The sequence below is a fragment of the Aulonocara stuartgranti genome (assembly GCF_965226115.1).
Source record: "Aulonocara stuartgranti genome assembly, chromosome: 23".
NCBI classification, from domain to species: domain Eukaryota; kingdom Metazoa; phylum Chordata; class Actinopteri; order Cichliformes; family Cichlidae; genus Aulonocara; species Aulonocara stuartgranti.
Genome location: NC_138958.1, coordinates 12,894,954 through 12,918,174, shown reverse-complemented (window position 1 = coordinate 12,918,174; position 23,221 = coordinate 12,894,954). Strand labels below are relative to the sequence as shown.

General features: G+C 39.1%; 1 protein-coding gene across 5 annotated transcripts in view; it reads left to right on the top strand.

The window, feature by feature from the left end:
• The window catches only part of gabrg3 (gamma-aminobutyric acid type A receptor subunit gamma3), a 91,388-nt gene that overhangs the window by 55,586 nt on the left and 12,581 nt on the right, over positions 1-23,221 (top strand). For all 5 annotated transcript variants that reach the window (XR_014274892.1, XM_082525216.1, XM_082525217.1 and 2 more), the window contains 3 exons: positions 5,978-6,198; positions 11,206-11,288; positions 22,312-22,449. Coding sequence is in view for 4 of the 5 variants with exons in the window: in XM_082525216.1 (XP_082381342.1) it covers positions 5,978-6,198; positions 11,206-11,288; positions 22,312-22,449 (442 nt within the window). In the remaining variant the exon portion in view is untranslated. The remainder of the gene's footprint in view (positions 1-5,977; positions 6,199-11,205; positions 11,289-22,311; positions 22,450-23,221) is intronic.

The following is a 23,221-nucleotide window of genomic DNA, read 5'->3' as shown; positions in this document are numbered from 1 at the left end:
TTTCCTCTTATGGTGTTTTTATTGTTTTGCATTGCTGTTTTATTTACTGTTACATTGTTTTATATTTCCATTTCTTGTGTTGTAAAGCACTTTGTGATTTTTATCTGTGAAAAGCGCTATATAAATATAATTTACTCACTTTACTTACATTTTTATTTACAATTTACAGTGTCCCACGGTTTTGGAATTGAGTTGTAACCACAAATTATAATATATCAAACAACTCGTGTGTGCGTGTCTTACTGCAGAGCTTATAGATGCATAATTCCATGCAGGGGTCAAAGAGGCAATTTTAATGTTTTATATTTCAAGTATTCCTCTGCATAGGCAGAATGTGGTGATTAGGCATATCCCACCCATTTGAGGCGACACAGTGCAGAACAAGGTTATTCTATAAATTGCTTTGCATCTAAAAAAGTCATTAACAAAGATGTATTTACATAAGAAGACAGGAAGGTTAGTGGAAGATGGCCCTGAACAGCTGAACCACTGCAGGCGGTTCAGAGCAGAGGTGTCATCCTGCCTCACATTTCAGCTGTACATTCATTCCTGAGCCATTATTCAGCCCGGTGGCTGTCTCATTTGCATTCTGGCCACTTTAAACAACGGGTAAACTGTGGCAGAATAATTCCTCGACATTAAGCCATGTGCATGTTTTCAATAAGGAGTAATATTCCCATTTGTCCACATGATTTAAAAGCTGATGAGGAATTATTCCATTATGAGAGTAAATGTGGTCAGCGTGACCTAACTTAACTTCTGTCAGACAGGACAGAATGAGAAATGATGGGATAATATTTAGCTTTCTCCACAGTGTATTTAAAAAAGTAAATTTACACTGGTGCCTCATATGAACCTACACTTATTTTGTCAAGCATTTTCCATGTCTACATGTCAAAACTGCAAATGAACAGAATACCCTTATTATCTTCAATTACCAAAAACCTCTATAAAAACCTCATGTTTGCACTTCTGCACATGCTTTTAAATAGCTTGTAGCTTGCACTTTTTACATTTAGAATATAGTAACCTTTTTAAACACAATTAATCACATTTTTGGAGAACAACAAAAGGACTTTTGTGAAAAATTTGTAGTTTTTGATGTTTGTCAGTGTTTCTAAGGGAGAACAATTTTCAAAAGCCAAACAACACAAAAGCTTAAGAGTTAGGTACTCACCATCATCTGTGATAACTCTTATACACTGAATGAAAAAAACCAAAACATTGCATAATGTTATGGCCCGTCTAGGGGTGGCCAGACCATAACATAAGGGTGATCCATCCCCGTATGACCCCAAGCAGCACATCACACAACGAGTACAATTTTGATGGTGATTTATTTAGAGTGAGTGAATTTTAACAAAGCAAAAGGAACGGACTATAGCTTTGGGGTGGACCTAACGCCAAAACAACAAACAAAAGGGAGCCTATCTAAAGGATGTACCAAACTTATCTATGAAAAGAATCAAACCAAATGACAATGACTTATCTCCCCAACTAACAAAAACATGAGAAAAAGGTCATCAAATAAAAAGGCAGTCCACCCCTACATGCTCCTGTATAAAGAAACAGCGGTCGGTTAAGGTGAGCTGAGGATGAATGACTGGCAGTCCATGGCGGTGTCATCATATACGTTGTCTCCAGGTAGTTAGCCAATCCGTACATGTTTTCTTGTCCGCCCCCTGTATGCACAAATCACGGAGAGGCACCTGCACACTCAAATTTGCATATCAGCCAACATTACGACAGCAGTTGTAACCAGTGTTGGTCAAGTTACTTGAAAAAAGTAATCAGTAACTAATTACTGATTACTTCCCCAAAAAAGTAATCTTGTTACTTTACTGGTTACTTATTTTCAAAGGTAATTAATTACTTAGTTACTTAGTTACTTTTTAAAAAACATAATTTACAACCTGAATAGGTGATAAAGCGATAGATCTTTCAGCCCAATTCTACTTTTTCTGCATAATCCATCATACAAAAAGTAATCAAATGGAAAAGTCTCTTTTTTTTTTTTAAACTTGTTTTATCAGTTTTAATCTTTTAACTTTATGCATCAAGCAAAAATTAAATTATATGCACCATTCTCTGACTTGAAGAAATTAGTTTAACATCCATCCATCCGCTTATCCTTTTCAGGGTCGCTGGAGCCTATGCCAGCTGTCATAGAGCGAGAGGCGGGGTACACCCTGGACAGGTCGCCAGTCTGTCGCAGGGCCAACACACAGGGACAGACAACCATTCGCACTCACATTCATACCTAGTGACAATTTGGATTATCCAATTAACCTATCCCCTCAAGCTGCATGTCTTTGGATGGTGGGAGGAAGCCGGAGTACCCGGAGGGAACCCACGCAAACACGGGGAGAACATGCAAACTCCACACAGAAAGACCCCAGCCTTTCTGATGCTGGAATTGAACTCAGGACCTTCTTGCTGTGCGGCAACAGTGCTAACCACCGTGCCACCGTGCTGCCCTATTAGTTTAACATTTTCTCTGGAACTCGAATGCCACAAGCTGTCGGGACAGTTCACAATTGGTCAAAGTTTGTCCAATTTGAAGTCGGCCGGCACAAAAGAACTACATGTTCCCCCACTCCCCAAAAACTGAAATTTAATGGTTTACTCACACACAATGAGGGGAGTTGGGGTCTTTCCACAGGTGCTCAAGCCTGGTCGCAGAGATTTGGTCCCATTTAGCCACAGAAGCAATAACGAGGTCCAACTCTTCCAGTTTATTGATAACACCTGGCTCACAGGTGACATTGCAGTTAATCATAATAGTGTTAAATGGGATGAAGGTCACACCAAATTGGGAAAATCATTATTTTCATGCCTCTGTCTTTTTGTAGAGAGACATTGCCATATCGAAATGAGGTGGGCCATTTCCCAAACTGCCAACACAAAGCTGGAAACGCTGTTTTATTCTTTTTTTCTTACTGGACAGCAAATCAAAACCTTGCTGGTTAAAGTGAAAGATGAACATCTTTTATTCTGTACTTTATATTGAATGAAATGATCATGTGGAGTCCATTTGTGGACTGGTGCCAGCTGAACTACCTCCAGATCAACGCCAGTAAAACCAAGGAGCTGGTGGTAGACTTCCGCAGGCACAAGCATTCTCCACTGCAACCACTGAACATCCAGGGTATGGACATTGAGGCTGTGGACAGCTACAGGTACCTTGGTGTTCATCTGAACAACAGACTGGACTGGACTCATAACTGATACATATCTGACTCATATCTGTACAGCTGTGTACTGTATTTATTCTTATTGTATTCTAATTTTTGCGTCATAACTTTTGCACTGTCCACTTCCTGCTGTGACAAAACAAATTTCCCACGTGTGGGACTAATAAAGGTTATCTTATCTTATCTTATTTGTAATGCACATCAGCACCTTTAAATTTAACATGAGTATGTACAGTATCTCTACATCAGCAATCTTAATATAGCTGCTCCTCTGAGGCATTTGAGGTGAAAGACCCATTTTCTTCACAGTAACACCTGCTGTAATGACTGGAAGCAGCTGCAAGCAGCAGGGAGGGGAAGTGTGATCGATACTCCTTCAGAATAGTTAAAATTACCTCTAATGTGAAATTATACAACACACTCAAAGCTAGAATTGCTGATGGGTAAGTCTCTCCCTCCACCTGCAGCTGACTGTTTCCAGATGTGATTCAGCTCATATTAAGTTTCATTGTTTGATCTGCAGCTCTGTTCTTTCACTGGTCATTAAGTGCTGGATATTATTTACATTTTTTTCCCCTGAGCACCACACAATTAAAGGTCATGAGTACCCAGTGGTTCTCTTGATTATGGACTTCCTTCTAATTGGTGAGCTATTCAAACTGGTGCAGAGACTGGGTAAAAGGTCAAATGCATCTCCGGCGGTGGCAGCAGAATAAAAAGATGTAGGTTGCTGGAGGAGGGCAGGCTATCATTAATTTCATTATGCTTCACTTCTTTGTCTGTATTGTTACCAGAGGACTGTAAGAACTCAGCTGTTGCTGAGGAGGATTTTAGCTTGGCATATCGCAGATCGCACTATCACAACTCATCATTGCTCATCTACATGATTTATGTTTTCTTGTCACAACACGGATAGTTACTGTATCTTTTGAATAACAGTCAATTGTTAGCTTGATTAAATTGCATCCTATGTGCAATTAATGTAATAGTGATGTGGTTCTTTAATCACGTTGTGTCTTAAATAACTTTTTGTTTTAGTTTTCTTAGGTTTTAAAAAGTACTGAGTGAATGTCTAAGCATCATCTGCAGACCAAGAAAACCTCCAACTCCATGAGTGCTGCTACCATAGAGTGCAGGATTTCAGCGTACTGAGTGAAGTCGTGCTTGCTTATAAGAGCAACACTGGGCCGAACTGTACATTGAGAACATATATTTACTCATAAGAAATGCAGGAGGCTTTTCACTGCCACTTTACACCTTCAGGTGCTAAAACCACCACAAATACCAGGAAGTGTCATAACAGTATATTTGTTTGGTTTTAAATCCTGAAAAAAAAAAGACTTTATATCAACAGCATCATCGGCTCTTCGGTGGTATGCTACTGGATTCATTTTCAAATTTTCCTCCCTGCTTAAATGGAAGACTGTAACCTGCATATAAGCTTTTTGATAATAACTCTTGGCAGAGTTAGTAAGTAGTTTTAATATTAGGAGAGAATTTAAAAACCTACATGAGATAAGATTCAGATAATGTATTTGAGAGTTAGATAAGAAGTAGAGTGAGTCAAGACTAAAAATGTAAATAAGTGAGAGAATGTCAGAGGTTCAGTTTTCACTTTACCATGAAAATTCGAAAATAATTTGACTAAGAAGAAATAATGGCTACAAAATGATCGTGGTATCAAATGTAGGTAAAAGGAGACCTGTGATTTGCTCTAACCTGTACTGAGCAGCCACCTATTGCACTTGGTGATATGGAGCCTTGACAATTTACCCAGAATGCACTTTTTGTACTTTTCTCCAGTAAAATATTAGAAAACAGTCAGTTTCAAATGCATTTTTCATGCCTAATTTTTTTTTTTTCATTTTTCATGTGGATATCACCTTATGAAACTCTCAGGGTTAAAAAAAAAAATGCAGAAAAATGTGTGAATGTGAGTTTGAATGGTGGGCTGTCTCTCCGTGTTAGCCCTGACATAGACTGGGAACCTGTCCAGAGTCTACCCCACCTTTTGCTCAATGGCAGCTGGAATACGCTCCAGCCACCCTGCGACCCTGAATTGGATGGATGGATGGACAGACAGTCATGGACGGGTTTTTGTAGTTTAAAATGAATGCCATTCAATTGTTCTTCTTTTAAAGACTTCACAGAGTCAGCTAAATGGAGCTGAAGTGGTAAATTGTTCTTGAGTCTTGATGCTGCAGATGAAGAGCTCTGTCCATCCTACTCTTCAGGCTTGAATGAAGGACAACTAATAGAGTATATAGTATTTTAATGAATACAGTGAGCAGCAGTGTGTTTAACAATATGATTTTTTTTTTTTTTTTTACATTTCACAGGTCTGCTGGTTAACACAGGCGTGCCATCGGTCTGTCCATCAGCTGTCTCATTCTCATTTACATATTTCACATTAATTGTAGTAAATTACCATTTTATTCAAAAAAATACAAATTGATAAAAAATAATGTAGCCTTTGAAAGGTCAGACCAATGATGGAATAAGCATCACTGGTCACATATGGCCAAGTGAATACATAAAATGATAGACGCTGACCCCGGTGAAAATGACACATGATTGATGGTATAGACTCATGTGTTTCTGACACACACAATACTCCTATAAAGAGTCATTCACAAACAGAAATTCAATAATCCTGGTTAGCAGGTGACATCGCTCCTGTTTTCTTCCCATAGCCACAGAACAGCATTAGTATTTTATTTTTTAATAGTTTGGATTATAATATGGCAAAAAAAATGATGCGTTGTTTGGTTTTGTTTTTCTAGGAATATCAAATTGACATCATCTTTGCCCAGACGTGGACCGACAGTCGCCTCAGATACAACAGCACAATGAAAATACTGACTCTGAACAGCAACATGGTTGGACTTATTTGGCTACCTGACACCATCTTCAGAAACTCCAAGACTGCAGATTCCCACTGGATTACAATGCCTAACCAGCTGCTCAGGATATGGAACGATGGGAAGATACTTTATACCTTAAGGTAAAGACAGAACTCAACACAGACATCTGTTCATGTTTTACTGTAATACAACACAGTCAGAAGATATGCAGAATTGTCCCTCAGCGTACCCGGACAAATATGGAGACACAGTCAGAGAGTGTAAGGAACCCTTTAATCCTGCGAATTGACCTGACCCCCAAAGTCCAGTTCAGTGTCCAGACATACCATGCCCTAAAAATCTAGTGCGATCACTAACCACAGACGCTTCTTCACTTGCAAATGCCTCTGTGAAACTCATGCCCCAGTTACATGCATTCAAAGATGAACCTCCCTGTACTTAATCCATACATTCTTCAGTTAATTTTTGTAGCCGCTTATTAAACTTGGGGGTGGAGCATATCCCAGCTGTCCAGATGGGGTACATCCCAGACAGGTTGCCACTTTGCTACAGTGTGTCTACATAAATAGCTCAGGAGGGTAGATCATCTACTAATCGAAAGGTTAGTGGTTTGATGCTCCAATCTGCATGCCAAAGTATCCTTGGGCAGGATAGTGTACCCCAAGTTGCTTTCTGTTATGTGAGTGTTAGCTAGAAAGCACTTTGGTGTAGAAACAAGTGCTTCAATGAATGTGTGTGAATGGGTGATTGAGGCATGTTCTGTTCAGCACTTTGAGTACTCAAGCAGAGTAGAAAAGGACTGTATAAAGCTCAGTCCATTTAGCCCATGCAGGCACAGGGAGAACATGCAAACTCCACACCCAGCCAATTATTAGGCTGCTGCGAGGTGGTGGTACCAACCGCCACCTTTTGAAGTTTTGAACTGAAAACTTTGAAAGGTATTTAGACCGTTACTGCTGGACTTTGTAGAGCAGTTGAAGCATTGAGTCAAAGTGTTCAGGTGCATTTTAAGTCTGGGCTTTTTGCTGGGCAACTCCAGGACAGAGATTCTCATTCTTTTGTGTTCTTTTGCCTCTATGCTTCTCAGCATGGCTTAATTGTATATGCATAAACTTGTATATCCACTAAGTATGCATGAGGTGCCATAAATAGCATATGGCATACCCACATTCTTACGTCTGTCCCCATATTTGCTTATTTCTTAGTTCTGTTTGTTTTAATACTGGACACATAATCATAATTTGGCAATATAGTATTATGTACACAAATAGTTAAAGTATAACATAGTGAACATAGTATAACAATAGATTTACTTGTGCTTATAAATAAAATTTGAAATGTATGTTGTTTCATTCGGCCCCATTTAAGCTTCTGATACATGTGCTTTCTATAAGGGTCTTTGTATTCTCACTGTGCTCATTTATCCTGTAATTTGAGCCAGTTTCAGTGTTTTTAGGTGGGACTGATGTGCCACCAAATATCACTTCCCTCATTACAGGAAGAAATGCTGCAGTGTGGGCTTTATTCTTTCAGTTGTTAAGATAATGTTACTGTTCTTACTGCTAATTTTGCTTGAGTTAGCAGGAAGAGGCGTTAAGTGATCGGATGTTTCATCTTCAGTATGTGATGGCATTTTATTTTATTGCACAGCATGTAACAGCAATGCAAAACAAATGTCCTCTGTCTGCTTTTAACTCCTTGCAAGAACATAAAATTTTCCCCAGTCCAGAAAATTGCCTGCATAAAACCTGCACATTAATCCTCTGCGTAAACGTGGGATTTCTGTAACCCTGTGACATCATTCCTATGGTACATAGCATATCAACATTTTTTTCCATATGATTTTTGTAATTACTTTTCTGGATCTTGATGTTTTCTGTGCCGTGTCACCTTTGAGCCAGCAACATCCATTCATTTCATCTTGTAAGGAAATTTAGCGTCCTTATTTAATAATAAAATGAAGGCAGCACAATTGTCCAAACAGAGCAGTGTAAGAGCAATTAGCCTCTATCTTCAACTATTGTAAGTGCAAATTGGTTGCTTGAGATATAAGACCAATTTACAGAGGCATCTACCCTCGTACCCTCGAGCACTCTTTGTAATTGCAGCACTTCACATTTATAATAAAATGCTCCTTCGCTAATAAGCATCTCTCGACTGTCCTCGGTCTTTTTGTAGCCGCCCTTATGTTTGACATCTTCACATTTTTTAATTGACACTTTCTGTTGAGGCAACTGTATTGCCAAGTATTCCACACGTAGTGTCTTTAAAGGCTATCAGACTTTTTTTATTCACACAGAGTAGTAAATCCAACAAAGAAGTAGCAGCATTTCGGTGTCCAAGTCAAGCCATAAACAAAGATTGGTCCTCATGAAGCTTTATTCAGAAGCGTGCAAACTTTGAGGAGTAATATCCGCTGATGGCATGAGAGAAGGCTATGAAATGTCATTTGGTATTAATTGTGCACTGGCTTGGCTGGAGTAAACAGAGATGACATTTTGTGATATCCGTGCCTCTCCCACATGCATCGTATTGTCCCAGTTCCATGCCTTAATGAGGCTGAAAGATCATACCAGAGTCACTCTGCAAAGATCCTTCTCTCTGCTGTTCTTCGCTTTTTACCGTCTTTTTGTTAATGTGACACATGTAATCTACACGTACAGAGCATTCCTTTTATACTTCACTGTAACTAAATTGGGAAAGCCATTTTGGAATAATTAATATAATCCTTTAAGATTTTTTCTCCTTATTTTAATGGTTGATTACTCAGTCACATGGTTTGATGTGTGAACAGAACCAATTCCATTATGTAAAAAGAGGTCAAGGCATCCTCATCACTTCCTGTAGCCTCTTTTTTCAGTGAAATAAGAAATGCCATTTGCTCTTTTTGGTTTTGTCTTTTTTTTTATTATTATTATTTTAATTATATCTCAGTACAGCTTTACCCCTTTCTATTATTAATTATATTATTATTTTATGTCAAAGTGCATACAATCACATAGACCTGGGGAGAGGGATACAGCAACCTAAATGACTGTCTTTTGAGTTTTATAAATCCATTGAAGGACAATAAAGGCTGTCACAAGTGCACAGTCAGCCAGAGAAAGCCATGAAAACTGTATAAAACTATGCACATTCACCTTGTGTCGCTAAAAAAGATCTAAGCCATCGGTCCCCTCTTGCTGTGTCCTGTCATGTGTGGCAGTGGGACATTTAGAACATGGAACATGGAGTAGAGTTAGATGGACTATTCTCAGAGAGATATCTCAGTCCTGAGCAGTTATTGTGCTACTGCCCATTAATCTGGAATGGGCAGTAACAGTGAGCAGTACAATGAGAAAGATTATTCATAAATGAAGAACATCCAAGGCAGTGGATGTCGCAGTAAATTCACTCCAAGGTCAGACCGTGAAATCCTCGGAAACTGGAGGAAAAAAAAGTGCTACATCTCAGACTCTACAGGCTTCGGTTAACACGTTAAATGTAAACGTTCATTACAGTACAATTCGAAAAAGACTGAACAAGTATGGTTTGTTTGAAAGGAGGCAGGAGAAGTCTCTTTTGTCTAAAAAGAACGTGGCACCACAGCAAGGTTTGGAAAAACTTCTGGCACAACGTCCTTTGGACAGAGGAGACCAAAACAGGGATGTCCTTCCAGAACACACAAACCAAAACAGCGCATTAGCACTGACACCTCGTACCAACTGTCAGCACGGTGGTGGAGGGCTGATGATAGGGGCTTGGTTTTATAATTTACATTTTAAAATTTGCCTCCACTAATACACAGTGACTGGTGAAAGGAATATAATGTTTCGTCTATTGTATCGGCTGTCTACCCTGAAACAGTGACCTTTGCCCCAAAGGTGAACAGACAAAATGACAGATTAACGAGTCCAGAGTGGCATCTTCAGATGTTATTCAGTCTCAGTTGCAATCACAGAATTTTCAAGTTTTTCATTGTAAAGTAACTTAAAGAATTAATGACTGAAATACGTCAGCGAGTTCAACAGCAAAACAGAGTTAGAGCTTCGCTTCCAGGATATGAAACGCATAAGTGAGATGTGGGCTAACCTGCTGACCGAAAATAAGAAACGGGCCAACAAGAGTTTACCCGCCAAGTACAAAGTCTTGCTAGGAGATTGAATACTTATTTCACTCAATGACATGCAAATTAATATGCAACTTTTATAATATTTGTTTTTGTTTGATTTTAGTTTTTTGTTTGTCTCTCAAACTAGAAGAGTCTGTTTGTTTCTTTGTAAGTGAGCAAACTTAGCGATTCAGCCCTGGATCAAATAATAATTTTGGCTATTCTAAATTTCAAATTTATATTACTGGGCTTAATCTGAAGCCAGCAATATGCAGGCAAAAGAGCAAATAAAATTAAAAAACACCCCCAAAACAAACAGTGCAATCAGACTCCCAGAGGCACAGGCTGAAGCAAGAGTTTAAGGAATGGACAACATTGACACAGAAGGAAAATCTGAAGATCTGTTTTAACAAAGCTGGAAAGCTTAACTGCAAAGAGTAACGAGGCATTCAGCTTGTATAGCTGAACAAGGTGGGCCAGAAACCTCATAGGAAACTAAACCAAACTGGAAGTAAAATCCAATAAAATACATAACATGAAGTGCTCTATATGCTTGAGCCTAAAAAGGATTTGAGCACATTTTTGAGATTTTGTAAATCATTAAATGAGTATGTGAAGAAACAAAATACTTTCTCTCTTCTTTCACTTTCTATCAAGTCAACCCTCAGTATTAACATTATGTTACACAGATGTTTTGCTTCATGGCCAATGTTTTCTTTGGGTAGAAATGACCATGGAAGGGCATAAAGAAGCATTTTACAGGGGTTACAAAGGACAAGCTGAAACTGAAATGGAAGAGTAGCTTCTTTGCCCGAGTGTGCAGTAGCTTTGTGATTTAGACGTTTCTCACACTTGAAGCTGCATCACACTAGCTGATTATCATACTTGAATCCCTAATATGTAGCTGCGAGGACGCTTTTATAGCTAAATGATTGTTCCTCCTTTCACATTCCACCGATTCCATCGAGATCATACTTTGAAAACCTGAATATGAATTTACACCATCTGGAGCAAAGCAGAAGAGGTTCATTACAAGAAAATCTTGTTCTCTTTGCAGGTTGACCATAAACGCAGAGTGCCAGCTGCAGCTGCACAACTTTCCAATGGATGAACATTCATGTCCGCTCATCTTCTCCAGCTGTGAGTACGCTGTGTTCAGTGCAGTGTTCATCTTCTCCTGTATCTTCCATGTTTATGAGAAGTACAGGATGTATTTTACTCCTCTGCATTTTCAAATTATGTGCATTGTTTCACCATGAGCAGAGCTATACGGGTCACACAGGATCCATATGATCCTGCTTTGTATACTGGGATATATTAACATGTGTTAATACATAAATTGAACAAACACGGAGAACAATTAAGACCAAAAATGACCTAGGTATAACAAAGACTTTTACATGTCTGCATCCAGTGGCCTATTGCGTTAAATCTTCCTGTACATATCACGTTTCCAAAAAGCAGTTGTTCTGTTCAGTTAGTAGTTTTGTTTTGGGCATTTATTTCTTACAGTTAATGTAAAGGATGTAGTATACTTCAAGGAAGAACCATAAAACCACCAAACGATTAGTTTGGTAGTTCGAACCTTGGCAGCTCCAGTCTATATGCCAAAGTATCGTTGGGTAAGAAACTGAATTCAATGATGTTTTCATTGAATTGTGAGTATTAGATAAAAAGCACTTAGGTGTAGGAAAAAGAGCTTGTGTGGATGGGTAAGTGAGGCAAGTTGTATAAAGTGTTTTGAGAGGCATTATATAAGAACCAGAATGTGGGAACATTCCTGACTCTACAAAGGCTTTAAAACTTTGGCAGAGCAGATGCGTTCGTCCACCTGGAAAAACTGTATTAACTGATTACTCTATGTGTGTGAAAGAGATTATGAAGACCCATGTCACATGTCCCAGAATTGTTGTGCTGTTGTCCAAATGGTTACCACAACTCTTTAATTTAATTAGGTATTTCTGAGAGGCAGCAGGTTTTATCCTCCGCTTTTCATTTCAGTGTGGTTATAAGTAGTCATGGCAACATTTGAGCAACATCTCTTTGGGTAAGCTCATACAGAAGTGCCTGGACATTTTAAAGAAAATAAGCATGCCATAAAGCAGGGGTCAGCAACCTTTAACACTCAAAGAGCCATTTGCACCTGGTTTCCACGCAAAAGAAAACACTGTGAGCCGCAAATACTTTTTGACATCTAAAATCAAGATAACACTGTATATATTGTTTTTTACCTTTATGCTTTGTGTGAACAACTAAGGTGTGTTGCTTATGAAATCCATGAAGTGCTACAGAGAAAATTACATTTTATTTATGTAATTAACACATTTTGAACTCTTAAAGAAATATAACAAAAGGAAAGACACCCAGCTGAACTAAAACGATCCATGTAGCAAATAAAAACTGTTGTGAGCCGCCACCCTTATATCGCCTTTGGGCTTTTGGAGCCTTGACCTGGCTTTTAAAAAATAATTGGAAAAAAAGCACTCTTCTGCTGAAAAAAGAAAAATAGATATTTGCAAAATTCTGCCTAAATATGTATTTTACCTGGTTAATGTGTGTGGCGGGGCATGGTCTAGGAGGACGTACCTGAGCGGCACCCACAATCACGTCTTTTATGATGTTTTGGGCCTTTTTAAAACAGTGGGCATTGTGTAGAACTTCCAGTGTGGGGAGAGGGCAGCCAGTGATCTTTTGGGCGGTGTTAATGATCCCTTGGAGTGCTTTCCTCTGAGCCCCTGTACAGCTAGTGTACCAAATACATATGCAGTAAGTTAGAACACTCTCAATGGTGGCTCTGTAGAAGGACACCAGCAGTTTCTGTGTGATGTTATTCCTCCTGAGAATTCTCAGGAAGTACAGTCTCTGTTGGGCCTTTTTCAGCAGCTCGGAGGTGTTCACACTCCAGGAAAGGTTCTCCTCTATATTGACTCCCAGGAAGCGGAAGCTTGCCACCCTTTCTACACAGTCCCCATTTATGAATAGTGGTTGGATCTCTGCCTTTTTCCTTCTGAAATCTATTATGAGTTCTTTGGTTTTTGAAGTGTTGAGGAGGAGGTTATTGGCCTTACACCATGACGTCAGCTGCTCCACCTCGTCTCTGTACGTAGACTCGTCTCCCTTGGAAATGAGCCCCACCACTGTGGTGTCGTCTGCAAATTTCACAAAGATGTTGCTGTGGTGGCGAGGAGTGCAGTCGTGTGTGTAGAGAGAGTAGAGCAGTGGACTGAGCACACAGCCCTGGGGTGAGCCAGTGCTGAGACTCAGGGCTGAGGATGTGTGATGGCCAACTCTGACTCTCTGTCTACGGCCCGAGAGGAAGCTGTTGATCCACATTAGTTAAAGTTAAAAAAGATCTAAAATAAATAAAATACACTTCAGCTAAATACTTCTAATTTATTTTCCCCAAGCCACGCGGAGCCGCACTATACGGACTAAAGAGCCATAGGTTGCCGACCCCTGCCATAAAGCATGGCAGGGCCAAAAATAACAGTTCATCCAAGATTCCATTTGAGGCTGGCTTAAAAGTGAGCAAGTCACCATACACAACAGTTTATGAACATAGCTGTTCATAGCTGATTATTTAGCATAATTTAGTAATTTCTGTCCTCAAAATACTAAAACCGATGCTTTGAAACTGGCAGCCAGAGGGGATGTCACAGTGGCTACATCTATATTTTATTACAGTCTGTGCTTGTGTGTTTTTTGGTGGCTTTTAAACATCTGTTACTTGTAGCAGATCACCCAGTACAGATGTTACGGTCTAGTTTTATACTTCTAGTCATTGGCCACTTGTTTTGTCCACAGGCCAAACTGAAGGATCTTTAAACATTACCGCTTTCACCAGACTAGCATGCCTCAGCTAACAATTACAGCTTCACAAGGATATCATCAGATGGAACAATGATATGATGCTGTGGATGTTTACATCGCAGTTTCCGTCTTGATTTCAGGCTCGCTCCTCCCTTACCATCCAGTAAACCTGGCTCACAGTGAATGTAGAAACGTGTCTAACTTGAAGCTTGAGGTGTCTGTGATGTGTTATTTGCAGTGGACCTTCAGTGGCCTCTCAAATTAGAGGATTGAATTGGTGTGATGAGACCTTGCGCCCTGTGTTGCCTATTAGGGTTTAAAATATTCTCGCCGATCTGCCTCGACTGTGGACCCATCCTGCTGTGATCCAATAAACCCACTTTCTTACCAACTGACATTACGCTGGTTTCCATGACGATGTGTCAGTTTTAAGATTAGATTAAGTCAGATTTGCTTATTTTAAAAGCCATCATGCCTCTGGAGGATTAGAATAATCAACACAGCACATGATTCAATGCAGTGCACACAGATGAAGAGAGCAGGATATAGATTCTGTAGCTATTCAGCAAATGAGAAGTAGAAAACATGCAAGGGGTTTCCTCTGATGTCAAGTTTAATCCTAAACTTAAATGTAAACTTCACAGATGTTTTACGGAATGTTTTATAGTCTTTCAACTCGTTGTTCTGATTTTTGTTCAGACCCATCAGCAACCTTTTTTCCAAGCACTCAGGAGGCTGACTTCCTGCTCTTTACAGCCTGTGGAAACAGACAGCAGACACACAGTGAGGAAGTAAATAGTGAGCACAGGGAAGGGCAGGTGTAATACCTGTTGGCTGGAAACACAAACTTAACATAACTTTTGTCATAATATTTTGATGTACCTTCATATTTTTAGGGAGTTTGATAGCACCCCATCTAACATATTTTTTAGCTGCTCTTTGTAACTAAATTGTTCAGTAACATCAGGCTGTCATCATCCTTAATTTGAACTTTATGTACATCCATAAATCAGTGCTTTCTGGCTGAATTAAGGGTGATGGAGACAGTTTTTTAATTTAAGCTTTCTTACTATTTGTTTAAGCAAAAACAGCCCAGTGTATGTTTCTGTTACCCACCCATGTGAGGAGGAATACAGCTTATAACTTATTTTAAGCAGGTGTGGTTTATCCGTCTGTGTTATGAAAGTTACTTACTCTAAAGTAAGAAAGGTTAGAATGTGAAACTGTTCATTAATGTTAATGCATAAAGCTGAGCTAAAGACCTAAAGACCTTTTTGACCTGACTTTTATTAGAATTAATATTAATTCTGCTCACACTTTTTACCTTTTTTAAATTACTTATTGTACTTTTTAATCCTCTCAATTATTGTTCTTTTAATTTTTTTTTATTTGTGTGTGTGTGTGTGTGTGTGTGTGTGTGTGTGTGTGTGTGTGTGTGTGCGTGTGTGTGTGCACGACTATGCTAGGGGCTGTTTTGCATATGTTGTTCTGTAAAGTACTTTGAGCTGCAAAGCTGTATAAAGAGTACTATCTCATAGACACGTGCTGGATTGATTGAAGTTATGCATTCTTATCACACTAAAACTTTGTATCCAAAAATATTGTTTTCATATATTTTATTCATGTTTTGAATGTTTCTGGTTTGTGCAATATATCAACTATATATAATAGTTTTATTTTCATTAATTACTGAAATAAAGACCCTACACGATTACTGTAGGGTCTTGGTCTTACAATATAAAGCACCTTGAAAGAACTGTTGTTGTGATTTGGCATTATACAAATAAAACTGAATTGAATTTATTAGGTGAGAAAGTTATCAGAGAAAACTGCTCATCAACCTTAAAGTCACCATTAACTTCCTCCATTTGTTTAGTCTCACACTTTTTTCCTAAGAGTTTGTTTTATTGTCCTTTTTTAGTTGACTTCCAAAATCATGTCCATAAGGAGCTTACACATCCGGCGAATGTACTTATTAGAAACTAGTGTTCACTCTTATTCTGTTGTTATTCTGTTTTTGGTCATTGCCATGCTTTTAACCACTGCACTCTGTTTACCAGCTATTTGATAAATGTGTCTGTAGATCATTACTCTCCAAAAAAGAATTTATCACTCGGTTCTTCTGCATGTTTTTGTGAGAAATTAACATTTTGGAGGGAATATTGTAACTCCTGGTAATAAAAACTGTTTACTGAGGATATTACATGTTTTCAGATGAGTCCTTCATTTCCAGGTCATTACTGAGAGCTATCCAATTTCCTGCAGTTTTAAATGAGTAGTGTTATTGTATGATCCTGATAATCTCTTTTTCACTGGATTTCCTGCAGAAATGATCACGCAAAGCCACTGACCTATTTTTCTCCTTTGGGAACCTGTGAAACAGCCAGATGCTTCAGGTGCAGCTACTGTGGCTTCATTACAACAGAATTAAACAGAAAAAACAATACCAATGACAAACCTCATTCGTCATTGTCAGCTAATCAGCTTTATAGATCTGCACACTTGCAATTTTACACCAGAGCTCGGGGAAAAATCAATTGTAGAAGAGACTGAGATACCAGCTCCAATTGCAGCAGATGCAAAAACCACAACACTGCACTTTCAGTCAGGAGCATGGGCTGTATATAGAAAAAATATACAATCTCTGGTAGAGCTGGGCGATATGAGATTTTTTCATATCACGATATGTTTTTTTCATTTCAGGCGATAACGATATCTATCACGATATAAGCCAAATAACTATATTTGTAAGATTTAAATGTGCCGTTGCTCACAAGTAAAATGTGAAATAATCAGCAGCTTGTTTTTATTTAAATATTTATTTCCCATAATAAGTTCGACAGGGTAGATGTACTTAAGGAACATGAGACTTTTTCAGATAGATAAAGGCAAATATTGCAAACTACACAAAAGGCAGCCGCTAAAGCGTTTAAGTTTCAAAATAGAACAAACGAAACAGACTAAATTGTCAATTCCACTTAGAAACAAAATATTAATTCTAAAAATAAATCTTAGTTTGTTTTACAGAAGAACAGACAAAACTGACTAACCTTTGTCAATATCAAATAAACTGAGAACTAAAAGGAAATTCTCAATCTCTCCTTGTTGTATAGCTTAGCTTTTCAAACAGTTTTAACAGTTACTTTAGCCTGACAAAAGCCGAATGATGAATTAGCGCTTCCAGTCAGAGACTGAGGCTACGTCCACACGTACACGGGTATTTTTGAAAACGGAGATTTTCCGTTTTCATTTTAAAAAATAATCCCGTCCACACATAAAGGCAGAAATGAAGGAAAACGCTGCTATGAACATGCCAAAGCAGCAGGTGGCGCTAGATTCCTAACCGTGCAGAAATGTTGGCCAATCAGAAGTCTAGAAGCCTCGGTGGGAAAAAGTAAACAAAGCTGCGGCATAGAAGCAGAACAGAGTCGTATGTGTGGAGGGACAGTAACTGTGTGTATATGTAAGCATTTAAACACTGCAGAGAGTAGAATTAACAGTATTGTAGAAATTCATTTCACCGAAACAATAACGTGGCGCACAGTGTGACGCATGCACCAGTTTATTGTATTTCCAGACTTGCTTTCGGCACAATTTACAGTGCACGCTACTCTGTTTTTTGTCAGACTTGAAATAGCCGAAATACCTTCACACTACGGAACTTCTTTGGCTCTTCCGTTCGACAATCTCTCCGGCATTGGAACCATCATCTGTTTTCTCTTCTGTAACCTTCGGTCACGCTCGGTTGATTTTTCTAGTCGGCACACTCATTTCCTCCATTACGCGCTGGCTCCATTACCCGCTGGCTGCTTCCCAAACAAACACACGTGCGGCTTGGCACTTGTGCTGTATGTAACAAGTCACGCGACGTGACGCTGCGGCTGTGATTGGTTCGGCTCTGCGCTACTTAATTTGGATTGGCTGACCTTTTTTTTTTTTTTTTAAAGAGGACAAGAGCGGCGAGGTCTATCGCGATAGCTTAATTTCTCTATCGAGTAAAAGTTATATCGCGATACATATCGTTATCGTTCTATCGCCCAGCTCTAATCTCTGGTAAGGAGCATGACACTTTTACAAATAGGAGTCCTCACTCCCATGTCAAATTTCTAGCATTTTAAAGACAAAATTCCCTCACTGATACTTTTAAATACTAATACTTTGATGGTTTTGTTTATTATTTTTAATAAAGTTCTTTTTCTTAAAGACCAAACCAATATTTTAACAGATTTCCAAAAAGGAATTCAAATAAATATTTCCATGTAAACCTGGAAATGATTCAGAAAATTTGGAGACATTGCTCTTGAACTGGTAACCACCACCAAAATGTCTCCAACCTGACCAAAAGAAGTAACTCTGCGTTCTTTAGGCACCTGTGTAAAGAGCAGCAGTTCTCTGCCTTGTCAATGTCAGAGGTCAGAGGAGAGATGGAGAAAGGCCAGATTGCTGGATTACAGCAGCATCCCACACTGGGTTACACTGCTGTCGGCTAAGAACAGGAAACTGAGCTTACAGTTTACATGGGTGCATTAAAAATTGGAAACATTTTGCTTGGTCTGATGAGTCTCGATTTCTTCTACTGTCAGTAGAGTCCGAATTTGGTGTAAACATCATGAAAGCATTCGCTCTACCTTGTGTCCAAGGTTCTGGCTGCTGCTCGTGTATCAACTGAGCATCATATAAACACACAGCCTGACTGACTATTGTTGCTGACCGTATCCATCCTTTTATGACCCCAGTGTACCATCTTCTGATGGCTGCTTCCAGCAAGATAACACACCGTGTTGCAAAGCTCAAATCATCTCAGACTGGTTTCTTGAACGTAGCAGTGACTGAATGACTGTACCCACACTCACAGCCTCCACAGTCATCACAGAAGATTCACATCATACACGTGCAGTCGACAAATCTGCAGCAACTGTGTGATGACAAGAGGGCCAACCCGCTACTAGCAAGGTGTACCGATTAACAGTGTTGGGAAGGTTAGTTTTAAAATGTATTCCACTACAGATTACAAAATACATGCCCCAAAATATATTTTGTAACGTATTCCGTTACGTTACTCAATGAGAGTAACGTATTCTGAATACTTTGGATTACTTAATATATTATCATGCTTTTTACAACTACATGAATGTACTATTGCTGTGTGGTTTCTTACTATTGCTGAAGGTCTGCGGCTCCGAACCGTGGTAAAGGGACCTCTGGCTAATACGTTGGGTTCGTGTTGGGCTCGAAGCCGAAAACTAGCTTTACCTTGTTGTCTGGGTCAACTTTGCTTGCGAGAGACAGAGAGAGGCTTTGAAAGGCTGCTCCAATGGAACTTGTTGTTTTTGGAGGAAAACACGAACACAGTGTACAGTCGAGTCTTAATAGCTTACTTACAACTGGGCTTGTCAGGCACTCTTCTTGGCTGCTGTGATTATTATTATATTTACATGCTTCCAGCTCCCATTTCTGCTCAATGACAACTCTACTTTTCCACTCTCCCTTTTCCCCCTCCTCGTGCTCACAGACACATAACGTGTATGGCAGTCCATTCTCCCTGCAGCATGGACTACACTGCCCATGAGGCTACATTCTTTAGGGCTATGCCTGTAGCATTCTGCCTATCCGGTTGTTCAGTCTGACGTCACTAGCTGTGTCTGGGTCTAAACTCCGCTGCAGGTCCATATATCAAACGATCACTATGGCATTACTGAGAGTTGAAAAACTGTCTAAAGTCTTTCATCTTTAATAAAATGATCAGCGATCTGCTCTACCAGGTGTAACAATTGAGTTTAACATCCAGGCATCCATGAAAACGGAATTTATGACATTAAACGGAGTTAGAAGTTAGCAGGGAGTTAGCTCGCTAGCTTCTATCTAAATACAATATAGCATGTCCTGACTGCAGGGTTTTGGAAACAAATTAAAACGTACAGCTCTGCTATCACTTCCAGCATAAATGAAGACAGAAAACTAAACAGCAGTGACGTTTGTAGGGTTACTGAAGTTGGGCTAGCTGGTATATAATGATGTGCTACGTGACCGCTAGCAACACAGCTATGTTAGCATAATATAAACAAGCTAACTTTTTTTCCACTCGATAAAAGTTAACGTGAGTGTTCTCGGTGGTCAGAAACAAATGTAATCGCATGGCAGAATGCTGTAAAAGGACCAAACTTCAGCTAGGAGAACAACTGAGATAATCCATCCACAATACGAGGTTAGTCATTCATATACTGCTGCATGGGCTGGGCTGTAGTTACATCCTAAGGTTTTAAAAACTGAGCTTAAATAAATGATTAGCGGTAATAAAAGCCGAGGAGGTCAACAGGGATCACTGACTGTTTTAGGAGCTTTTTGAGATCAAATAGAAGAAAATACATAACATTAAACATGTTAACAACACAAAAGCCATATTAAACGCAGACTACTTTAGACCCGGAAGTAGGATTCGTCGCGTCATCACTGAACAACCGGATTAGCTTAGCACAACAACAACAACAACAACAGCTCTCTCACCCAGGAAACACACCCTCACCCTGTAACCATGGCAACTGTAACAGAGCATAGCTGTCAAACAAAACCCAAACAGTCCTGACCCGCCACAATATGAAACAAATATCGCTGTGTAATCCATTTATTTCAACAAAGTAACTGTATTCTAAATACCACCTTTTTAAGCGGTAACTGTAACGGAATACAGTTACTCATATTTTGTATTTTAAATAAGTAACGGCGGTACATGTATTCCGTTACTCCCCAACACTGCCGATTAAAGTGGCTGCTGATACTGATATTAATGATGATATATTACAATGTGAACAGTGAACCCACAGTCATCTAGAAATCCCAGTCTCTGAAAACATGCATATGGATCAATACCTGCTTTTGCTGGTTATGGGATTAATTTGACCAAATAACCACAGATTTAAATTAAACACATTTTTATTTGTTGTTGTTCTTGTCGTGTCATATCTCTCGGATAAATCTGTTACTGTTTGTATGAAACAGCTGACGTCTGAAACAACCGTTCTGCCTCGTGGAGTACCTCAGGGATCTCTTTTGGGTCTGATTCTTTTGCTTTAAATTAGATGGCATATCAGCTTCTTCAGACTTTTCGGTTCAATCATGCTGGTGTCAAAGGCTGAACTTGAGATGAATTTTCATGCTTTTATCTCTTCGTATTTGGAATTTTTGTAACAGTCTTTTTACTTCAGATTTTAAGACTGTGCAGAATCCTGTCACAGAACTTTTAACTGGTGCCAACAGAAGATCACTCACCACTCCAGTTTTGGCTTCTCTTCATGTTTTACCAAACATTTTAGAATTAATTTTAAATTTTTAGTTTTAACTTTTAAGACCTCCATGGTGGATCTCCCCAGTAAATCATGACCTGCTGAAACCTCAGACTTTTTGCTGCTGGCCCCACTAACAGCTCTAAAACCTGTGGGGATCGGACTTTTCAGGCAGTTTTACCAAGGTTGTAGAATTCTCTTCTGCTCTCTCTACACAGCACTGACTCTACTTCCTCTTTTAAAGAAGCAGCTGAAGATATTTTTATAGAGTCAAGCTTTTAATCAGCCTGTTTTATGTTGAATTATATTATGCTTTACATTGTTATGATATACTTTTAGCTAACTATTGTAACCTTTCTTGCTGATGTGCATTATATGGATTTTGTTCCCTTGCAGATGCATTACGTATCTTCGAGCCATTACTAATGCTTTATGCAAATCCAGTGTAGGAGGCCATGAATGAAGTTAGTTTGGGTAAAGCGGTGCTCTCAACAGATGTTGTATTCTATACATTTTTAGTTTTACGAAGGGTTTGGTAAATATTTAATGACAGCATTAATGGCGAATGGAAGACTTGTGGAAAATGTTAATAGAAGTCATTCATCAAGCATGTTTGAAAACAATTAGCAGTTCCCTCACGGTTAATGTTTTTTGTTAATTGAAACCCTATTAAATCAAATTGCTGTCAGGCAGGATCATAATTTTGTTAGCCTTTCTACTTAAAATGATTATGTGTGTGTTAAAGATTCAGGCTAGCATGACACCAGAGCAGAAATGGAATCATTAACCCATCGTTAACCTCACATGATCAATTGTAAAAGCGCTTCCTGTGTGCAGCTCGTGAAGGTCAGACGTAACATTTAGATGGACTCACTACCTTATTGAACCAAAGCTTTCATTTAATCTGCTTTATTTTTGCCTCTGCCTCATCCCAGTCTTTTCATTAGCCAGCATCCACCTTAAGACAAATGTTGCTCCGGGTGGCCCTAGGTCTGTCTGCACAGGGTATCCATCATTAGGATGTGACATGTAGTGCCAAGGGTCACACACACATATGCTCTGTGTAATTGCAGATGGATACCCACAAGATGAAATGATTTACAAGTGGAGGAAGAACTCTGTGGAGGCGGCTGACCAAAAGTCCTGGCGTCTGTACCAGTTTGATTTTATGGGCCTGAGGAACACTACAGACGTCATAAAGACTACAGCAGGTAAAGAAGCACAAATTCATCTGTTTAACATTCGTAAACATTGCTGCTAACAGGCTGGAAATGGGTTGATATTTGGAGTCAGCGTGCATTGAGACAGTGCCGCTTCATTTCCACTCCTTCATTCTTTTATTGTGCAACGATTTGTGTTACAAAATCATGTTTAGCCAAACTGTTTGGAGACTAATTTGGGATATTAGATGACTATCATGCTCAGAAAAGAAACGGCAACAATAATAAGAAAATCTGGCAAGAAACAACAGATAAAATATTCACAGGACTTTCACTGCCTTCCACTCCCACTGTGGGATTTCATCCAGTTTGTCAATGAAAAATGACTTCTTTCTGTTTAAACTGCAAAGTCAAACTCTTGCTGTCCCTGGGAGGTCCCTACTAAGATAAATACATATTCATTAGTTAGACCACTTACTGTTATCTTTTTGTTTACACTGAGATTACAAACAGTAAAGGTCCCCAAAATACAGCTCTTTATTTCTCCATCTGTCATTAAATACAGTTCACTGAACGCGTTTTTGCCCAGTGGTTCCCAAAGTGGGTGAAGATGACCATAGGAAAAATATATAATATTATGTATAAGTATATAATACATATACTCATCAACTCCTCGTGAAGTGGTAAAGAAACTGAAAAGTCTAGCAGGAAATAGAGGCCCTTCACCTTCAAACTAAAATCTACACCTTTTGAAACATGTTGGTTTCAAAGGCACTTTTTCCGTTTCTGGTTTGATTTTTGGTTTTCTTTCACAACCAGTTGG